This window comes from Leptonychotes weddellii, chromosome 9 (genome assembly GCF_054177405.1).
Source record: "Leptonychotes weddellii isolate Sample4059 chromosome 9, ASM5417740v2, whole genome shotgun sequence".
In the NCBI taxonomy this organism is placed as follows: Eukaryota; Metazoa; Chordata; class Mammalia; order Carnivora; family Phocidae; genus Leptonychotes; species Leptonychotes weddellii.
This window is the reverse complement of record NC_138377.1, coordinates 19,708,008-19,726,547: the sequence shown is the minus strand read 5'-3', so window position 1 is coordinate 19,726,547 and position 18,540 is coordinate 19,708,008. Positions and strand designations below refer to the sequence as shown.

General features: G+C 39.0%; 1 protein-coding gene across 1 annotated transcript; it reads right to left on the bottom strand.

Annotated features, from left to right (window-relative positions):
• Positions 1 to 3,434: 3,434 nt before the first annotated feature.
• DIO2 (iodothyronine deiodinase 2) lies at positions 3,435 to 18,306 on the bottom strand. Its single transcript, XM_031028197.2, is given in 3 exon segments — positions 3,435 to 8,560; positions 8,563 to 9,133; positions 17,405 to 18,306. Coding segments are annotated over 3 exon segments (816 nt in total). The 5' UTR covers positions 17,627 to 18,306; the 3' UTR covers positions 3,435 to 8,537.
• Between the last annotated feature and the right edge of the window lie 234 nt (positions 18,307 to 18,540).

Here is an 18,540-nt window from a genome sequence, read left to right as displayed (position 1 = left end):
ACCGTAGATCCCTTTAATTCCCAGTGGCTAGGTGTGAGAGCTCACCCAGGACATTGCATTAACTTTGCAACAAAGGACCTTGTACTTCCCTGATTAAAGGTCGCCAGTTTTCGCACTGGCATATGTTGGGGGTTTATTCTATGCCTCTTACTCTTACGTATACTTTTTGTCTCTTTATACAAATCTAACCCGCAGCAATTGACTAAGATGACTAAACCACAGTGAATCCTCACCCATGTGAAAATTGGAAAAGGATTGTGAATATCTTTGCAAAATGCCCCAATAAAAGGCATTATACTAAGGAATTTTATTACAAATTTTCCTGGAATGTCTTTAAGAGCTCCATGCTGGCTAAAAGATTCCTTTATTTTTTAAGTGCCCTTTTCTCTTTCTTTTTCCCCCTCCAATTTCTTCTGAAGGTCCTTCTTGATGGAGTGAAATGGCAATACTTCGAGGGTTTAAGGCTCAGCACATTTGGAGCTTGTGTCTGACACATCAGATTTCATGTTTAGATTTTTCATTTACCAACAAGACTGTAAACACTTACGGTGTGGGAAACCGTATTTCATACCGTTTGTATATATACCCACCAAATGTGGTGTTTTGCTGGCTAGTCTTTTATTTATGACTTAGTAGATGCTTAAAACATTCATTGGTGATTGCATTTTGGATATTTAAATGTCTGCTCACCCAAGAGAGGGAGAAATACAAAGAAATTAAAAAAACACAGCTTCTATCCTCAGTTTTCTCAACTTTCACTGAAGTGGATTGAATTCTCTCTTCCAAGGATGATGGCCATTTTAATGTCTTATTTTTTGACGGGTTTGGCCTTCTTAGTCACATCTAATGGACACTTATAAATACAGATTGACTTACTAAATGAAAGTCCATCTTCCGCTCTTTCTAAATCTTACCCATTCGCTGAGGTCAACTCCTTTTATACTCCACAAAACCTCCTCTGAGAGCTCTACCCAGAGTTCTTTCCTTCCTTCTTCTGAACTTGTTCTTATTGATTGTACATATCCAATCACTTATTTAACCCTCATTATTAGGGAAGTTAAAGAAATGGCCACTGTGTTAATTTCTGATACCTTTGGACATTCCCAGCACTTCTTGCTCTCCTTCTTTTGGTAGCACACACTGCTACCATGGCAACAGAGTAGGCATGTAACACAAGCTGGTCCAATTCAAGTCCTTCTGTGGGGATAGGGTCAAACTCTAGCTGAAGCATCTTTTAGTTACAATGTAAGTAATGTATAGCACAGTAACTATCATTCATACTGTATTACATATTGGGAAGTTGCTAAGATAGTAAGTCATAAAGTCCTCATAATAAGAAAAAAAAATTTGCAACTAAAAAAATTTTAGTTGCAAAATTTTTTTGCAACTAAATAACATGGTAAACTGAGTCAAGCTCAAAATTGTCCAAAAGATGGATTTATTCAGGAATAGCAGAGAAATTGTAATTTGGGACAAGCGAACTGTAGCAAGTTACAGGCAAGTCTGCTGAAGGTTTGGGGTAGCTGCGTTTATGGGCAGGAGTATAAAGAGGAGAGAGCTCAGTTCGTTCTGTTAAAATAAAAAACAAGGGGCGCCTGGGTGGCTCAGACGGTTAAGCATCTGCCTTCGGCTCAGGTCATGATCTCAGGGTCCTGGGATCGAGCCCCGCATTGGGTTCCTTGCTCAGCAGGGAGTCTGCTTCTCCCTCTTTCTCTGCTGTTCCCCCTGCTTGTGCTCTCTCTCTGTGTCAAAAATAAATAAAATCTTAAAAATAAAATAAAATAAAAAACAAATGAAGACCAATTTTGAAAATTCCATAAGCAGACAAAACCAGTCCAGTCATACAAACAAAGCTCAATTCAACTCATCTTGCAAGACCAACCTGATCTGGGTCATTTCCTGTTCATGTGTCTGGAAACCATAATCAAAACTTCCCAACATTGATTTGAGGCAACCCCTGAACAACTCCCTATCATTTAAAAAAATTCCAATATTATCAGTTTTCTGTAAATCATGCCTTTACAGGAAATCATCTCTCATTCCTTAAGATTTTTTTCTGAATTTTCCCATCTTATATCTTCCAATTCCATTTTAGGTTGAAGTTCTTTCAAACTACATACAGTGACAAGTGTTAACTAGACTTATTGTGGTGATCATTTCACAATATATACAAATTGTTACGTTGTATACCTGAAACTAATATGATGTTATATGTCAATTATATCTCAATAAAAGAAAAAAAAAGAATGTAAGTAAGGAACTTCCCCCAACCAGATCACCCAACATGAGAAGCTGATCTGAGAGAAAAAGCTGACACTCAAAAAGAGCAGAGACAAAAGACTTAGCAAGCAATGAAGGTTTCTAAAGTCCCTGGATCCATCCAACTGTCCCTGAGGTAAGTTTCATTCCAATCATTTCTAGGGTTTGGTTATACTGGCCAATAAATTCTACTTTTTTTTTTTTGGTCAACTAATTTGAATTTGTCACTTGCAGAGCTTTGACAAATTGATGACAGGTTCCTGGGGGGAGTCATATCTTTGTGAATTTCGTTTCACGGCTTTAACACCTCCCGTTGCGCCCAGCACAGGTTTTACCCTGCAAAGGACAGAATCCCAATCAATAGTTGTCAGAGTCATGATTCCTCAAATTTCCATTAAAATTCTGGCATATTATATAAGACACCACAAATATTAATGAAATTATTATATGCAGGAAATCATGAGCAAGTTCAGAGTCTCAAGATATATTATTACATCGGTTAAGTCACCTGTTTTCAGGAACTAAATGCACATATTTAACCCATTGCAAATATATCTCTTGTCATTAACAGGCCATTGCCTACATAAATCATTCATATCCTTTATTACCTTCTCACAATGCAAAGTACTTGATATAAATGTGTTTAAAATTTTTTTCAATCCACATTAACACACTGCCAAGCATATTTTATATAACATATATCTGTATGTATATATATGTATATATATACCTATATAAATATTAAGATCAATGTAAGTTAAGATCAAATATAAGTTAATCTCCACTGCTATATAGATATAGGTATATATATAATTTTAACCAACTCCTGGAAAGTTTATTTATTATACTTAAAAAACCTGGGGCATAAATATAACAAAGTAAAACTTTGCTCCACAGTCTCAATAGGGCCTTTTCCATGAATTCTGTGTGTGACTTGTTCACGAATATGGAAAGTATCTGAAGATTTTCTTCTAACTTGTCTTGATTTCCTTGAAGACTCTGGCACACAGCATGAGATTAAAATAACCTGGCATCGCTGGCGTCTTTACCCACAAATACCAAGGAATAAATATTAGAATGATGGATTCTCTTTCCCTTGTCAACCATGAATGTGTTCCAGCCAGGGGCAAGGTCTAGAGAGTAATTTTCCAAAATAAACAAACAGAACCAAAGAATAACTTTATTCTTTTATTCAAAGTTTATTAAAATACAAGAACAAATTTTAAAAGCACACATACCACTCAGCACCAATATAATAACACTCTTTCTACTGATAATCTCCAAAGCATTTCTGTTTCTGCAACTGAGCAGCAGAGAAATACACACGTGCATTCTCACCACATTTACCCAGTACCCATAGCATCGTGCCCCAAATAGTCTCCTTGCCAGGGAGACAAAGATGGGCAGAGGAAAACTAATGTGACTACATCCAACCACTAACTGAGTCGGTGACTCTTTCATCAGTAGTTATCATTCGCACACTGGTCACCTCTGCACATCCCAGTCTCCCTCTCTGGGTGCCCGATTACTTGGGCTAGTGATAGAGTCTGGCGATAATGTGATGCAAAACTAAGTAAAACTGGCCAACATTCCCTACCCAATATCTTTTAATTGCTTTGGTTACAAAGTACTGGATACTTGTCTTCATAGTCTCCCATCCTAATACACATAAAAAGTACATGGGCCAGTGACGTAGTCCGGAGAAGTCTTGAGATTATTTCTATTTATTCCCCACCCCCTTCTGTGGGTTTCTTTCATTTATGTGTTTACCTGTTTGCTTTGGGGGGAGAGGGGGGAGTTTTGAGCCCAAATAGTGACTTCATTTAACATCTCCTCGGTCCTTGAGATCTCCTCAGCAAATACTAAATAAACTCCCTGCAGCCCTGGTGCTAGTGCCGTCAGATGGGCAGCAAGCCCTGACTTGCATGAGCAGTCTTGTTTGGACATCTGTACATGTTGGCTTTCTATTGGTTCAGACTCGCCTTGAAACAGAGCTGGGTCTCTTAAGTCTGAGACCTTGCCTCTGCTGCTATCCACAACGTAAGGCGTTAAGAAGCGGCCCAATGTTCACCTCATCCTAAAGTCATTCATTGACACCTAGCAGCCCTCTTCCACTGGTGAGAAGTTTCTTTTCAAATTCTCCCAAATCAGTTGACCCAATTCCCAGGGCCTAGCTCTTCTCAGTTAGCAACTTCCTGACTCTCCCAGGCCCTACTTCCTTCTTACATGGAGGACCTCAAGATACTACCAAGAGAATGCTGATCACCAAGCAGAGATCCATACTTATGCCCCATTCTGGATGTACATATGAAACCTAAGTTTGGATTCTATTTTTAAGATAAAGGAGAAAGTTGGACTATAACTAAAAACATTTTGCTCTGATTTTTGGCAATATCATTTTAAGTTCCTGGAATTGGAATTCTTACTGTTAATCTCCACTGCTGAGAGACATGACATTGGACATGTTCTGAAAGCTCTATGTGCTGGAGAGGTTTCCATTAACTCTTCAATGGGACAGAAATTGGTGTCTACATTTTCCCCTTTGCAATGGCCATATGATTCTAATTAAGCTAATTTTCCAAACCATCAGTCAGCTTTACGGATTGGAAAGTCCTGTACATCAGTGCATTCCTTTTGCTGTGGATATAACCCATAGGGCATGCTAAGAGCACCTTGTATCCAGCTGGGAATTCTCCCAAAGGCATAGTTTTGTCTTTAACATGCCCTCTGGTATTTTATGCAGCAAGGCAGTACCCACACATGACCTCACCATGTTTCATATTTTTTATTCAAGAGCCCAAATAGTGAAATACACTTCAGGCAAAATAAAAGACAGCAGGCTTCTCTTCTTTCCTTGGTCATAGAATAGGCATTTTCTGCTTAATGGCAGAATTTAAATCAATAGGTCATTTAGAACTTGATATTACCAAAAATCAAGGGTACATTCTATAAACAAGGTGAAGACATAGTACCAGAGATCCAAAACATGAATATAAAAAGTCATATAAGTTAAACGACTGTCACTTTAGCTATACAAAGAACAGTTACTAGTCTGCCTCTAAGGAGGTCAGTTACATTTTAATATCTATATCAAACATTTCTACATTATTGTGTGGGCATTTCATTCATGCCCATTCAAGAAAGTCGTTGTTGATTCCACTAAAATTTTCTCTAAGCAATAAAATAAAGTAAGTTTGAATAGTTCCAAGACATACATCTTTCAAACACAATGTTTGAGTAAATCCAGATGCTATGATAATATCTAAAATCTCTTGGAAACTATTTCAATAATAGACAAGCTAATTCAGTTTAAAAGGCTAAACTGATAGCTCCATGTAAACACAGCCTGTGGGGGAGGGGATGTTTAAGTCTCAATTGTTCAAAGGAACATACTTTACAAAGTATGTTTGAACAATTGTTCAAATGAACATACTTTACAAAGACAAGGTAGGTGGGGTGGGTATTGACGATCTAATAATTTCTCTGAGCATACCAGCTAAGCATTGATTCTCTTCTACTTCAGATAATGAGTTCTTGTTATATTCATAAAAGATACATCATAGGAAATCATAAAAAATCATGTTGAGATAAATAGGTTACATAATTACAGGCTTATCATAACTCTGGTAACACCAAGCCATTCTACATACTGTAGGATTCCTGAGCTTTGTCAATTCACTTTCTTCATTGGCCCCTAACTGCCTTTCTTCCAGAAAGTCTTCTATGTTCTATTGAACATATCTTTTTCCCTGATATTCAGCCTATGCCTTTGTATATTTACTTCCACTGCTTCATTTTTCCATTGGAATATCCTCGTGGAGAGGAATTGCACACACACGACCTTCTCTTTTCCTTAAACATATATCACGACTGGGTGCTTTTTCCATCATCCTTTTTCCCAGACAACTAGCACTGCCTTAGCCAAATCTCATCCCCCCACCAGCTTCTCTAACATCCTGTTCCATTATTGTACATGTAGAACAAAGGGGAAGTTTAAGGACAACAGGGCGAGTGTGCTGCAACCAAGTTTTCATTTTACTTTTCTAGGGTACCACATAATCTTGACACCATTTTAAAGATAAAATTCAATGGGGCCCACTGAGTAGTCTGGAGTATATAGTTTAATGACTACGAACTCTGAAATAATCTGTTTTCCGTGGGAATTTCCAGAAATTTGTTAGATGATGCCACATTTTCAAAATTTGCTTTGTTTCTTTGCAGGTGTATTTTATAGAATTTAAGACACTGGAAAGCTTAAATGTTGCTGTAAAAAAAACAATCAGTTAAAAGAGTACATTAATATCTAAACAATAAACTAGTGATATGACTGATACATTGTTCCAGTTCTGTTTTTTTAATATACTTTTTGTTCTTACACACTCAGTTTCCACCTTTTTCTTATTTCAGGCAACTAGTTCCGGAAGATATTTTCAACTTGAGATTTTTTTTTTTCTATGACTTTTATTGTATGATTCAATCATTAATGGAATGGTCATAAGAACCTTTGATTGTACATATCAATACAACCATGTACTGTGATTTGACAGCATCCTCAAATTTACAATAAAAAATTTATAATACAAAATTAATTGGTCTATTCTTTGGGGGTTATGATATTTAGATATTATATTATAGGTAAAACTATAGTATCTTTAAAGAGAAATGTGTGTGTGTATATATATATATATATATATACACATTGTATGTGTGTGTATATATATATATACATTGTGTGTGTGTATATATATATATATATATATAGCATTATAATGATGATAGAGGCCTTAGATTACTAGACCTCAGCTAATTGGAACAAAGGAAGACCCAGTCCAAATTTAAATGTAAATGGGAATTCCATTTCACCAAATTCCATGCCACTGAGGGTTGCCTTATATCAAAGCCTCCAAAATTATTAATGAGAATTGTCTCAAACTAACTTTCTATTCCTCTATTTTGTAACTGAAGAAATCTTGCTTATTTGCACCTATTACTCATTATAGTTCACCTACTTTGGGAGGAGAACAGTGATATAGCTGAATGGCTAGGGCACCTACCTCCCACAGCAGCTGAGAATATATTTATATATATTATAAAGACTATATTATGAAGAATGTACTCTCCAGCTCAGCCACCGTTATGGAGACTAAGACCAAGAATGAGTGGGGCCACATCATAATTGTAGGAATGGAGAGGGACAGACCAGCACCACTGGACCAGCTGGTTTTACATTTAATCAGTATCACGGGGTATAATTCACCCACTGAAAATATACATACCACAAACCTGTTTCAAAAAGTAATTATTTCTACCAAAGAATCCTCATAATTACAAATAATGAAGTGTGGGGTTCTTTTTTCTCCCCTTTCCATCCCCTTTTCTCCCTCAATTGAGGAGTATATGATAAATACATTGATTTCATATGTATATTCTCAATGCTAATTTCAGTTGAGCTGTTTCTTTTTCTGGCCCATATATGTTTTATGTTTCCATGTTTCTGTGACTAACAAGTTAGTCCCACTCTCTATAGCTTTAAGGTGAAACTCTGTGAAGCCTCCTCATCTTTCTGCCTCCTGTCCCTAGCTTGTCAATTTGATTTTCTTCTAGGGCTTTCCCGACCTGCCTAGAAAGGAACCCTAAGATTTCAGATAATCATCCTCATCCTCCAGGTAGGGCTCATTCTTGATATCTGCAAATATACCTGTGAGTTCTGGGATGTTTAGACTGGCATAGAGCACCACAAGGCTAGAAACTAGAACAGCAGAGACTACTCAAACACTGTTAAACACAAAAGCCTTAACCACAAGGACTGGGCTCAAGGACTCGTTATAAGTAAATATTTGGGAACTTTCCAGATGGGCTCTATCCGTGCTGAATAAAGTGTAGGCAATACCCCTTATACTAATAAGGACAATAGTTCCCTAACATAGTAGTTATTCAGGTAAGTCTTTTCTTCAAGTCCCAAAGCATGCATCAGCTGTATTACTTCTTTCCCAAGGCAGAATGAACACATGTTGAAACAGGGTTTCTTCCTCTCCATCTTGGGATCTTTTCACTCAGGGCTTCTCACTAGGAAGAGATGTGCTGGGGTACTATTTAGCCAAATGCCATTTGAGTGGTAAAAGGAGTATGGAGATGTTAGAGGTTTATGTTCTTCTGACATGTAAATTCCTGTCTTTCAACAAGACAATGGGACTCAGTTGAAATAGTAGATTCAGTTCTTAGTTTCCTTTCCTTTACATAATTTAAAAAAAAAAAAAAACTCTTTTACAATCATACCTTTAACCAGCTAATCTAGATTTCATCTTTTGCTGAAATTCTTCTCCAGCCAACGCCGGACTTCTTGAAGGTTGTAGCAGAAGGGGCCCTTTCCTCCCAGATAAGCAATTTTCTGTCTCTGCACAATACACACACGTTCAAAGGCTACCCCATAAGCTACATTGGCATTATTGTCCATGCGGTCAGCCACAACTTGGCACTGGGGCGGCAAGGAGAAACGCTCCAGAAGCTGGTGGGCTGCTGCACATCGGTCTTCCTGGTTCCTGTGCTTCTTCACTTCAAAAGACAAAGAAGAATCACCAGGCACTGCCCAACCATCTGAAGGATGAGCCTCATCAATGTAGACCAACAGGAAGTCAGCCACTGATGAGAACTCTTCCACCAGTTTGCTGAAGGCTGGCAGCTGGCTAGTAAAAGGAGGTCAAGTGGCTGAGCCAAAGTTGACCACCAGTGGGCGCTCAGGGCTGGCAAAGTCAAGAAGGTGGCACTCAGCTCCATCAACCATCTTCACCTGGGCACCATTTCTACTGTTGTCACCTCCTTCAGAATTGGAGACATGTACCACACTGGAATTGGGGGCATCTTCACCCAATTTCACCTGGTGGTGAAAAAAAAAAAGGGAGAGAATACCATATGAAATGCGTTGTTACTCCATTTCACTCTATACAAAAACAACTGGCTCTAATTAAATGTGGTATTCCTTTATAGGATGTAATAAACCTATATTGATTTAAGTAAAGAGGCATCATGGCAGGTAATGTAAAAAAAGTCCCTAAAAAGAGTAGAAGTCTTTTTCATTCTGTAGAGTCACTGAGGCTAATTGTTTTCAGCATTGAAGGCATCTCAGTTAACTCTCTTCATCATTACGTTGAGGCTGGTATTCTTTATTACCCTTGCTTTGCTGTCAATGGTTAGCACGCATTGTATAACAAATGATTAACTGACTTCATTTTAAAAGTTAAAAGTGAATGGTCTAGTTTAAGAGAAATTATCAGAGTTGTGGGAGTTAGGTACCTCCATCTGAATTCCCACTAATGAATCCCAAAATACTTGGGAAAGACCTTTATATTCTTGCATGATGCTAATTCATTTAATCTCAACCAATGGACAATGATCCCAATGAAGTGTATTTCTGTCCAGAGCTAGAAAACCCGGGCTCTGCCATTTACTGGAAGGGCTACTTCCACTTTACTTCTTCAGTGCCTCAGCTTTTCCATCTGTAAAATGGTGATGCCTTCCTTGGACAGTTATAGGGTGATAACATAAGAAAATGAGCTCTTGTACACTACAAATCATTGTGTGGGTATAGGTTCCATCATTAAATGTCACCCAAACATGTGAAACAGCATATCATCTTTCTGGGAAATTCTATGTTTTAAAAAAAGATTATCCTTAGAAGTGATATGAGCTCTTCTCTATATGATGTCCTTCCTGGAGGTTTCTCGAGCTGCTACTTACTTTCAGGTTCCTACAACTGGAACCTCACCATTTCCATAAAACAAATGAAATAACAAAAACATACAATTATTCCAGAATTCTTTTAATTCCTCATTTTTCATGTGTTTTTGGTTTGGTTTGTTTTCTTGTTTTTATCTAGGAAATCACAAACCATTTACTAGTCTATCATACATTCTATTAACGAGCACCTCTGAACTAAAAAATATTCAGGCAGGTAGAGAAGAAGGTATGCAAGAAAATTGTTCCACATTCCCCTTTGCAAGTGGTTTAAATAGCTGAACACAGACTGAAGGAAAGTTTGCTGGCCTTTGGATCTGTAAATTGATGATAAAAAGCTGGCAACATAAAAGAACCAATTACTTCAGTTTGAATTAACACAATCGGATCTTCCCCTAGAATGGTTTAATCAAAGCCAATAACATTAGGGACAACTTACGACAGCCCAGTTGATTTTTATACACTATACTTAATATTACAAAACACTTCCAACTGGATCGACTTATTCCCTTCATATAAATACAGCCACACATAACACTGCTAGTAATTGAAGTCACTTAGAAGTAAATTGTTAAAAACTCAACAATCCAAACTGATGTAAAATACTCAAGGGCTTTTATTCATAAGCTTCTATCTAATGTGAATGCATAACTCATTTTAACTGTAGAGAGAGAAGTAAAGAAGTTCTTTCTCCCTTCTGAAAAATCCTAGCAATGCAGATTTGAAATGACACAATTAGTTTTCCTAAAAAATCTTAGAATAACAACCTTCTTTCTTAGAAAAGGAAGCTGTTGGTATGATTTAAATAAGTACGTTTGTTTTCAGTTACTATCAGGGAGAAAGTTACTTTATTTATATTAATTTTCTTGGTTAATTTGCAAGTTACACTAGATGGAGAAATCTAATAAGCTACTTCCAGCTGGGTTATTTTATACGAGGTAAAATAATACCTCATTTATCTCTGAGGTATTAAAATATACTTACAATTTAAAGGTACACATTTTAAAGGTATTATAAACTTTTTTAAAAAAAGATTTTATTTATTTTTCAACAGAGAGAGAGAGACAGCAAGAGAGGGAACACAAACAGGGGGAGTGGGAGAGGGAGAAGCAGGCTTCCCGCTGAGCAGGGAGCCCGATGCGGGACTCGATCCCAGGACCCTGGGACCATGACCTGAGCCGAAGGCAGATGCTTAACGACTGAGCCACCCAGGCGCCCAGGTATTATAAACTTTTTAATCTATGGGTACTTCTTGTACTTCTTTGTAGATCTAGGTGGTGGGTAACATTACCATTACCTTCTCGTTAGATTTTTCCCACTTAAAATACAGGTAATAATTCTAAGAGGGCTGCTTTCAATGATATTGCGCTGTGTTCCTCAATACACTGTGATATAAAGATCTGAATGCATTCAGACCAGTCTAAATCCATGAACTGTCATAGTGACTTCTTGTTAAGTGAGCAACCCATACACAGGAGAAAAATCATCTCTGGACTGTAGACTTATAGGTTCTTGGTAGGTGAAAACAACCATCTGCTTGTTGGAGTCATTTTAAAGACCTCTGATGTCCCTGACTCTCACCCAGGCAGAGCTGCTGATCCTCGCATTATTCTTGATTATTCAACTGAATAATCTAATCTGATGCTTCAGTCACAGGTGACTCTCTTATTACCTGTAGTTAATTTTCTTGGAAATTTAAAGCACCTTCTCCTTCTTTTTAGTGACACATAGTTCAGCCACATAATTCTTTCAAAATACAGACTAGTCCACGTCAGAAAATTTCAAACAAGTATAATACATTCACTCTAAAATTAAAAATTAGAAAAGTTACCAAATACATAATGCTTGTGTGTGTGTGTGTGTGTGTGTGTGTGTGTGTGTGTGTGTGTGTAGTGCCGACAGCAGGGTTGGCATTTTGTTAAGCTGGGAATTTTGTTGAATGAATAACTGAGTGAATAATAGCTGTTATACTCCTAGGAGTAGGGGTCAATGAAGAATTTTACACTTAATAATAATCTTGACCTGCAAAGAACACAACTGTGTTTGGGTGATGGATATGCTACTGAGTCAGATAATTTGGAAATGTGAATCCTGGAGCCCTATTGTAGAATTCCGTCATAATCAACACCAAATACTATCAATCTGTTCTTGATTATCTCGGCTGGTCCATGTATGAAATGATAGTGTCCAATCCTCTTTATTTTGCTGAGCAGCCATGGGGCCCTACTGCAGATTGGAAGGTCATAAGTGGACATCCTGTTCATGAGGGTGACTAGGTTAGAGAAAACGTGTAGGTAAGACCAATGATATTAATAAACCTATGAGGGGGAAAAAAAAACACCTATTATTTGTGAGTCCCAATGTGAGTAGACCAGTAGTCTCCTTTTGTAAACCTCATCTACTAATTGTAAAGTTTGTCCATTTTGCTAAAACCTGCTGATGACAATTTAGCAATGATAAAAAAAAAATAAACTTCAGAAATTTAAAAAATGAAAGTTCCCTTTAACCTAAAAAAATAAACCTTTTAAAAGGACATTATTGTCCTTTCTCAATTGCTATTTGAGACCAATGTCATTTCTCATTTGATCTCTGTGACAATTAAATTCCTATTATGACCAGAATTTCAAATGAAGAGTTTCTTGGTTTGCTCAGTTATACGCCCTGCTGAGACGGAATGGGAGAATCACCATTGTCTTCAATGATGGAAGATTCTTTGCTTTCCCCAGGAGCAAAGCATTCCTTGACAAAGAGCCAGGATGATGAAGAAAATAAAAGTTTGTCCCATAATAACATTTAGGCTGCAGGAAAGAAGCTCAACAAAAACAAGTTATCCCCTGGTACTCCCAAACTTTGTTTTAATTTCCCACAGTGGCACAGAAAGTCTCCTGGCCACAAGTTACCTATCATCTTAATTTCTCCTTCTTAGAGGGTTTGTGTTTGGTTTTTGTCCTTAATGAGACATATTTGCCAAAGAGGCATTCAAAAGGCATTTTTTACTCTTGCGGAAGAGTAATTAGGTCGGTACCTCTTTCCCTGCCAGCATTAGCTGCTCTAAAGAGAACCCTGCCCAGTATTTAATGCCCAAACACAAGAAGCATCATTTCCACTAATTGGTCTTGAAGTTCCGATGTTCCCAAAGGGTCCCTTTATTTTGCAAGGATCAGAAAGGACATACGTAAAATGTAATATCGTCATCACTGACTTTATCGCTCTCATCTGCGCTATTACAGTTGTCCTTTCTTATGTTTGTGTAATCAACATCAACACAGCATCAACAAGGGAGGTAAATAAAGGGTTGCATTTTTACAATACAGGGCATCTCTGGGCAGAGCACAAATGTTGTGATAGCTATATTTATAAATATGAACAAGAGTGTAAATATATGGCATATAAATTGACTCCCTTGATGAGGGTATTCCTTTTACTGACAGTGTTCAGTGCATGGGGAAAAGGATAATACTTCTTTAGCATGTGGACTGTGAAATGCAGGGCAAGGGAAAAAAAGAACCATTCATCAAGCAGAAGCTGGAAATAGAGCATATACTACTAACCTTGTTTTTTTTTCCCCCTTTTCCACAGCCCAAGAAAGGCTTCTGGACAAAATATCACCTCATCTCATGGTAGGAAGTAAGGCAAATGATAAAAATGGTGGTGGGTATGTGGTAGAACAATATTTACACATCCTTCTTGCTACCCAAAGCCCTGGAATGGCTTTATTAACCCTCAAGAATTTTCAAATTTTTTGAAATAATGACCAGAATGCATCAGCGGCCTTACAAACGTGGCCAAACAATTATTAAGTAGCAGTTTACCCATTTACATTCAAATTGGCCAAATAAGCCAGAGTTGAAGAATGAGCTACGTACTCTTTCCTCAATTCCCTTTTGGTCATTCTCTTTTTGATTTGTACCTTGAAAACCTTGATTTGTACCTGAGCTCTAGCACTTCCTAGTGGTTTATCCAAGTGATGGACAAGCTCTGGCTGTGGCCTCCTTTGTGTTCTTTTGGGACAATTTCTCTCTTAAGAGGGCTATTTTCCATTGTAGAAACTAGTGTCAAAAGGTTTGAGGTGAATGAAGAGGAGAAGGATGTTAGAAACCCTTTCAAAACCAAAATTATATGTTCAAATGAATATGTTTTCTGTGCTACTGCAGTATTTACCACGCAGAAGCTAAACTGCTTGTCAGCCTCTATACTGTGTGTTTACTTTTACACTTCATTTAGGTAGGAGCCAGACTCCCAGACAGGGTAGTTTGCTTATTGGTTGCATTTTTGAGACTCGGAACACCAGCACAAGGATGCAGTGTTAGACGCAATGACACAGATTAGGAAAACTTAAAGAACACGCATCTGGTGTTCACCTCTGTCACAAGTTTCCGTAGACATTCTTTTTCATCAAAACCTTGCACGGAACTCCCTCTAACCGAGCGCAAGTTATCTTTAAAGGTCTCCCTCTGAAGTTAATTTTAACTCCCAGTCAATATTTTAACGTAGAAGGGTTGTTTTATTTTGTTCTGTTGCTTTCCTTGTGGCCTCCTATTGGAGCCAAACACAGGGATAGCACTTTTATAGCAATATCTTCCCAAATAGCTGACCTGCAACAAAGGGAATTAGAAAGGACGAGCCTAACGTATTACAGGTGCGCAAATCCCTCAGCCGGGAAAACTCTGCTTCTGCAGGTGGCAGCCTCAAAGTAACGCCAGTCAGGGTTGTGAAATACGGTGCTGCTGCATCGCTCAGAACCTCCTCCAGGGTGGCCCTGGATTGGCTCCACCCAAAGACAGTGTCGCAGATGACAACAGCAGTCAGGGAAGTGATTCAACCTCTTTCAGAGATTCGCCGTGACCCTTAAATGCCACCACAGACACTACCTTGTCATACTTGGGAGACAGAAGGAGACCTAAAATCAAGGCAAGCTGTGTTCACAACGTTTCTATTCATTAGACACCCAGTCCAGTCTTGTCTCTGGATATATGGGTTCTTGAGTTGCTTCTTCTCATGGTATCTATTATATAGATCATAAAAAGCAAACATAATAACATCAGTTGTGAACTTGGTCACTAATCAAATCAATAGAAACAATATAGGAGAAGAATACATAAACCATATGCAAAAAAAAAAAAAAATCACTTGTCCTTGTCAATCTCTTGGACTACAAAACACAAAATATTGCAGCACACTACATATTAGTGAAAAAAATAAATAATAAAGTTTATTGAAGAGGCATTTGGGTTTTTTCCCTTTTATTCCAATAAGCTGCTTAAGAAGAGAAACACTCCTCTTGTGGGTAACAGCAGAGCCCCCATATTTTATGTGAGATATTTATACAAGGATATATGTGTATAAGTAAAATTCTCCCAACTGGTGACTTTCCTTTTATAGGCAAAAAGTCCATTATCTTTCAAAGAAGTAAGAGGTTAATATGCTGAGTTCAAGCCACTGGCACTGGCATGTTATCTTCCTAATACCTACAAAATCCAGATATGGATGAGGGTACTTGCTAATAACGCGCCTGACATACGTGAGTGTGCATTCTCCACCCTCGTCCGAAGTCTTTTCTCCCCCATCAAAACATAAAACTTTCACATTCAATGATACATTTGTGGGAATGAAATGGCCATCTCGATATCTCCCTCCCTCAAGACCCCTTTGCCCAACACACATAACATTATATGGTTAGAACCTTAAGCATTGTTTCCTATTATTATAAAGGAACTTTTATTTACTAACAAGAGCTCTTACTATTCTCTGGCCTTAAGGACAACACATGCAGACGTTCTGCAGGTAACTTTTGATAACAAAGACATGTAATATAGTAAAACGCCCCTAATTCATGATGAATATTTCCTTCTTGAACACTTGTTTAATTTTCAGTGGAACAAGCTTACTCTGGATTCTTTGTGACTAGAAGTTACTTCTGTTCCTTTCCTGGTGCACAGATTTTATTTTTCTAGATTTTATTGATGGGGGATTTATTCCTCCCCCCCTCTCCGATTCTGAGTTTTAATCCTGTTTCTGAGGTGCCACTTGTCTATAATGTACCACTTCACTGGCTTCCATATGCCTCTCAAACTCCCTTCCCTGGCATCTCAGACAAGGTCCCCCTATACAGTTAGGGAAAACCAAGATTGTCTACTTTGACCACAACTTCTGCCAAATGAGTCCATTCTTCTTAATTAAGCCCAGAGATCTTTAGGACTCATGTGGGCATGGACAGAGGGGACAACCGACAAAGGACCAGTTCCCCTTTGCCCCTTGAGATTTGAGTTGGGGGTGTCCTACCAACATCTCCAAGCAGCCAAAAGGCTGGGATGTCAGTAAGTCTTAGAAACAAAGATCATCAAGTCTGGTCTTGAGAAGCAGCCCTGGGACATGTGTTCCGCAGCTAAGTAAGGTCACTGCTCCAGTGCTCAAGACACGTGTTATAACAGTTTTGAGACTGTAACGAACCATAGACTTATCTGCTCTTTCTAGGACAACTTGTTTCACTTTTGAGAAAGCAAATGTGGTTTCCCTTACAAAGTCTGGATTTCTGACAGCTAGTTCTCAGCTCTTTCTTTTTTGCAAATTGGTATCCGCTAACCCTGGGACTCGGTGCCTGATAACCACTTCAAAAGGGTTCAAATCAAATAAGTCACAGGGATGAAAAGTGTAGCATAGGGAATATAGTCAATAATTTTGTAATAACTTTGTATGGTGACAGATGGTAACCACACATATCATGGTGAACATTTCTTAATGTATATAATTGTCGAAACCCCATGTCGTACACCTGTTCATTGTATGTCAACTATCCTTCAATTACAAAAATGTCCATGTAGAGGAGGATGCTGCACGCAGGGCTGCCTTCATTAACTCTTACCTCTACCAGAAACGAGGGGGGCTATTATGCCAAATCACACCAGCTGTGACCATTTTGTTACATCTTGCCAACTCTGAGGGTTCTGAGTAGCATTTTCTTTTTTTCCCCTTGCTTTTCAGTGCCCACCATTGAACCGTCTTTCTCAATGCACCTCCACCTCTCATCAAGCAAACCCTCAAAATCCCAGTTTGTGGCAAGAGCAGGTTAAACGCAGCAGTCTCCCCTCCCCCGACATTTTCCGACTTTTCCCCAAGTTATTTAACCGGCACAAACACCCTCTACTCCAAAATTGCAGCAAGACACGAATGACCCTATTAGAAAGCCTCCTTACTAAGTCACGCCGAGTCATTATGACTTAATACCTGTCAGCCCCAAATCTAACCTGTGTGACAGGTGTGGAAGGTGCAGGAAGGAGCTCGCTTGAGCATAACCACCAGGCCCCCAAAGAGAGCTCCATGATCCCAGCCCAGTGCTCCCCACGGCCTGCCGTCCCTAACTTGCCAACCCCTACCCCTGCTGATCACGGGAGAAGCCCCTGTCGGAGCAGCTCACCTGCTTGTAGGCATCGAGGAGGAAGCTTTTCCAGATGCAGCGCATTCCCTCTGAGGTCAGCATGCGCCTCCACTCCCCGCGAGTGGACTTGGAGCGGCTCAGCAGCAGCACCACGTGCTTGAGGAGAATGACCGAGTCATAGAGTGCCAGGAAGAGGCAGTTGGAGAAAAAAACTGGCAGAATTTGCAGTGTGATCAGCAAGTCTACGCTGAGGATGCCCATCTTCTCTGCCTCCCAGTCAGTTCCCTTGTGCGCTCTGGTTCCCCTTCACCCTCTTATTTAAAAGGGGGGTGGTGATAGAGGGGGTGGGGGAGATAAAGGGGAAGGCCGGGGGTGGGGGGAGAAGGAGAAAAACTAAATTAAAAGGAAGCCCAAGTTGTCTCCTCTTTCAAAGAAGCAGAAATGGTAAGACCAAGTCCAGTCTCTCCAGCCCAGCAGTTGGAGTGTGCCCATCAATTCATTCAATTCGGAGCTGCTGCTTTTTTTTTTTTTTTTTTTTTCAGGATTTAAGATGTTAAAAAAAAAAAAAAAAAAACCACACACACACACAAACTGGCGTACCCGTTCCTAATCCAGTTACCCCTCTCAGAGTCGGTTAAAGACAGGCAGTTCTACTTTCATTTCCAAGCACCTATGAGACTGTGGCAGAGATTGCAAATTTTTCTTTAGCTTTTCATTGTCTCTACGTTCAGAAACGTAGACTGTTTCTTTCTTGAATTGCCAGAGTTTTAAAAAATGTGCTTTAAGGGTAGTTTTTCCCCTTCTTTACTCCGTTTTACACACACTTTCTGTTCTCCTTCTCCCAGGCTGTCTCTCTCTCTCCCTTCCCCAGGAGCGACTGACTCCTCTTTTCCTCACTGCCTCTGGCTTTTCCTTCGTGCTATCTGTCTGTGGTGCAAAGTGCCTCTCTCTCTGCAGCCCAGTGAGTCTCCCTGAAGCCTTTTATACATTCCCTGGCTAATTGCTGCAATAGAGAAATGAAAGCCTAATCTTGGTAAAGATCTTGACGTCATTGAGAAAGAGGGCTTTACTTTGGCCAGAACTGCAGTGAATAGAAAAGCAAAACTCAACAACTTTTTTTTTTTTTTAGAAGGAGGGGGGGTAGAGGGACAGTGGAATTTTGCTTTGTGATTTAA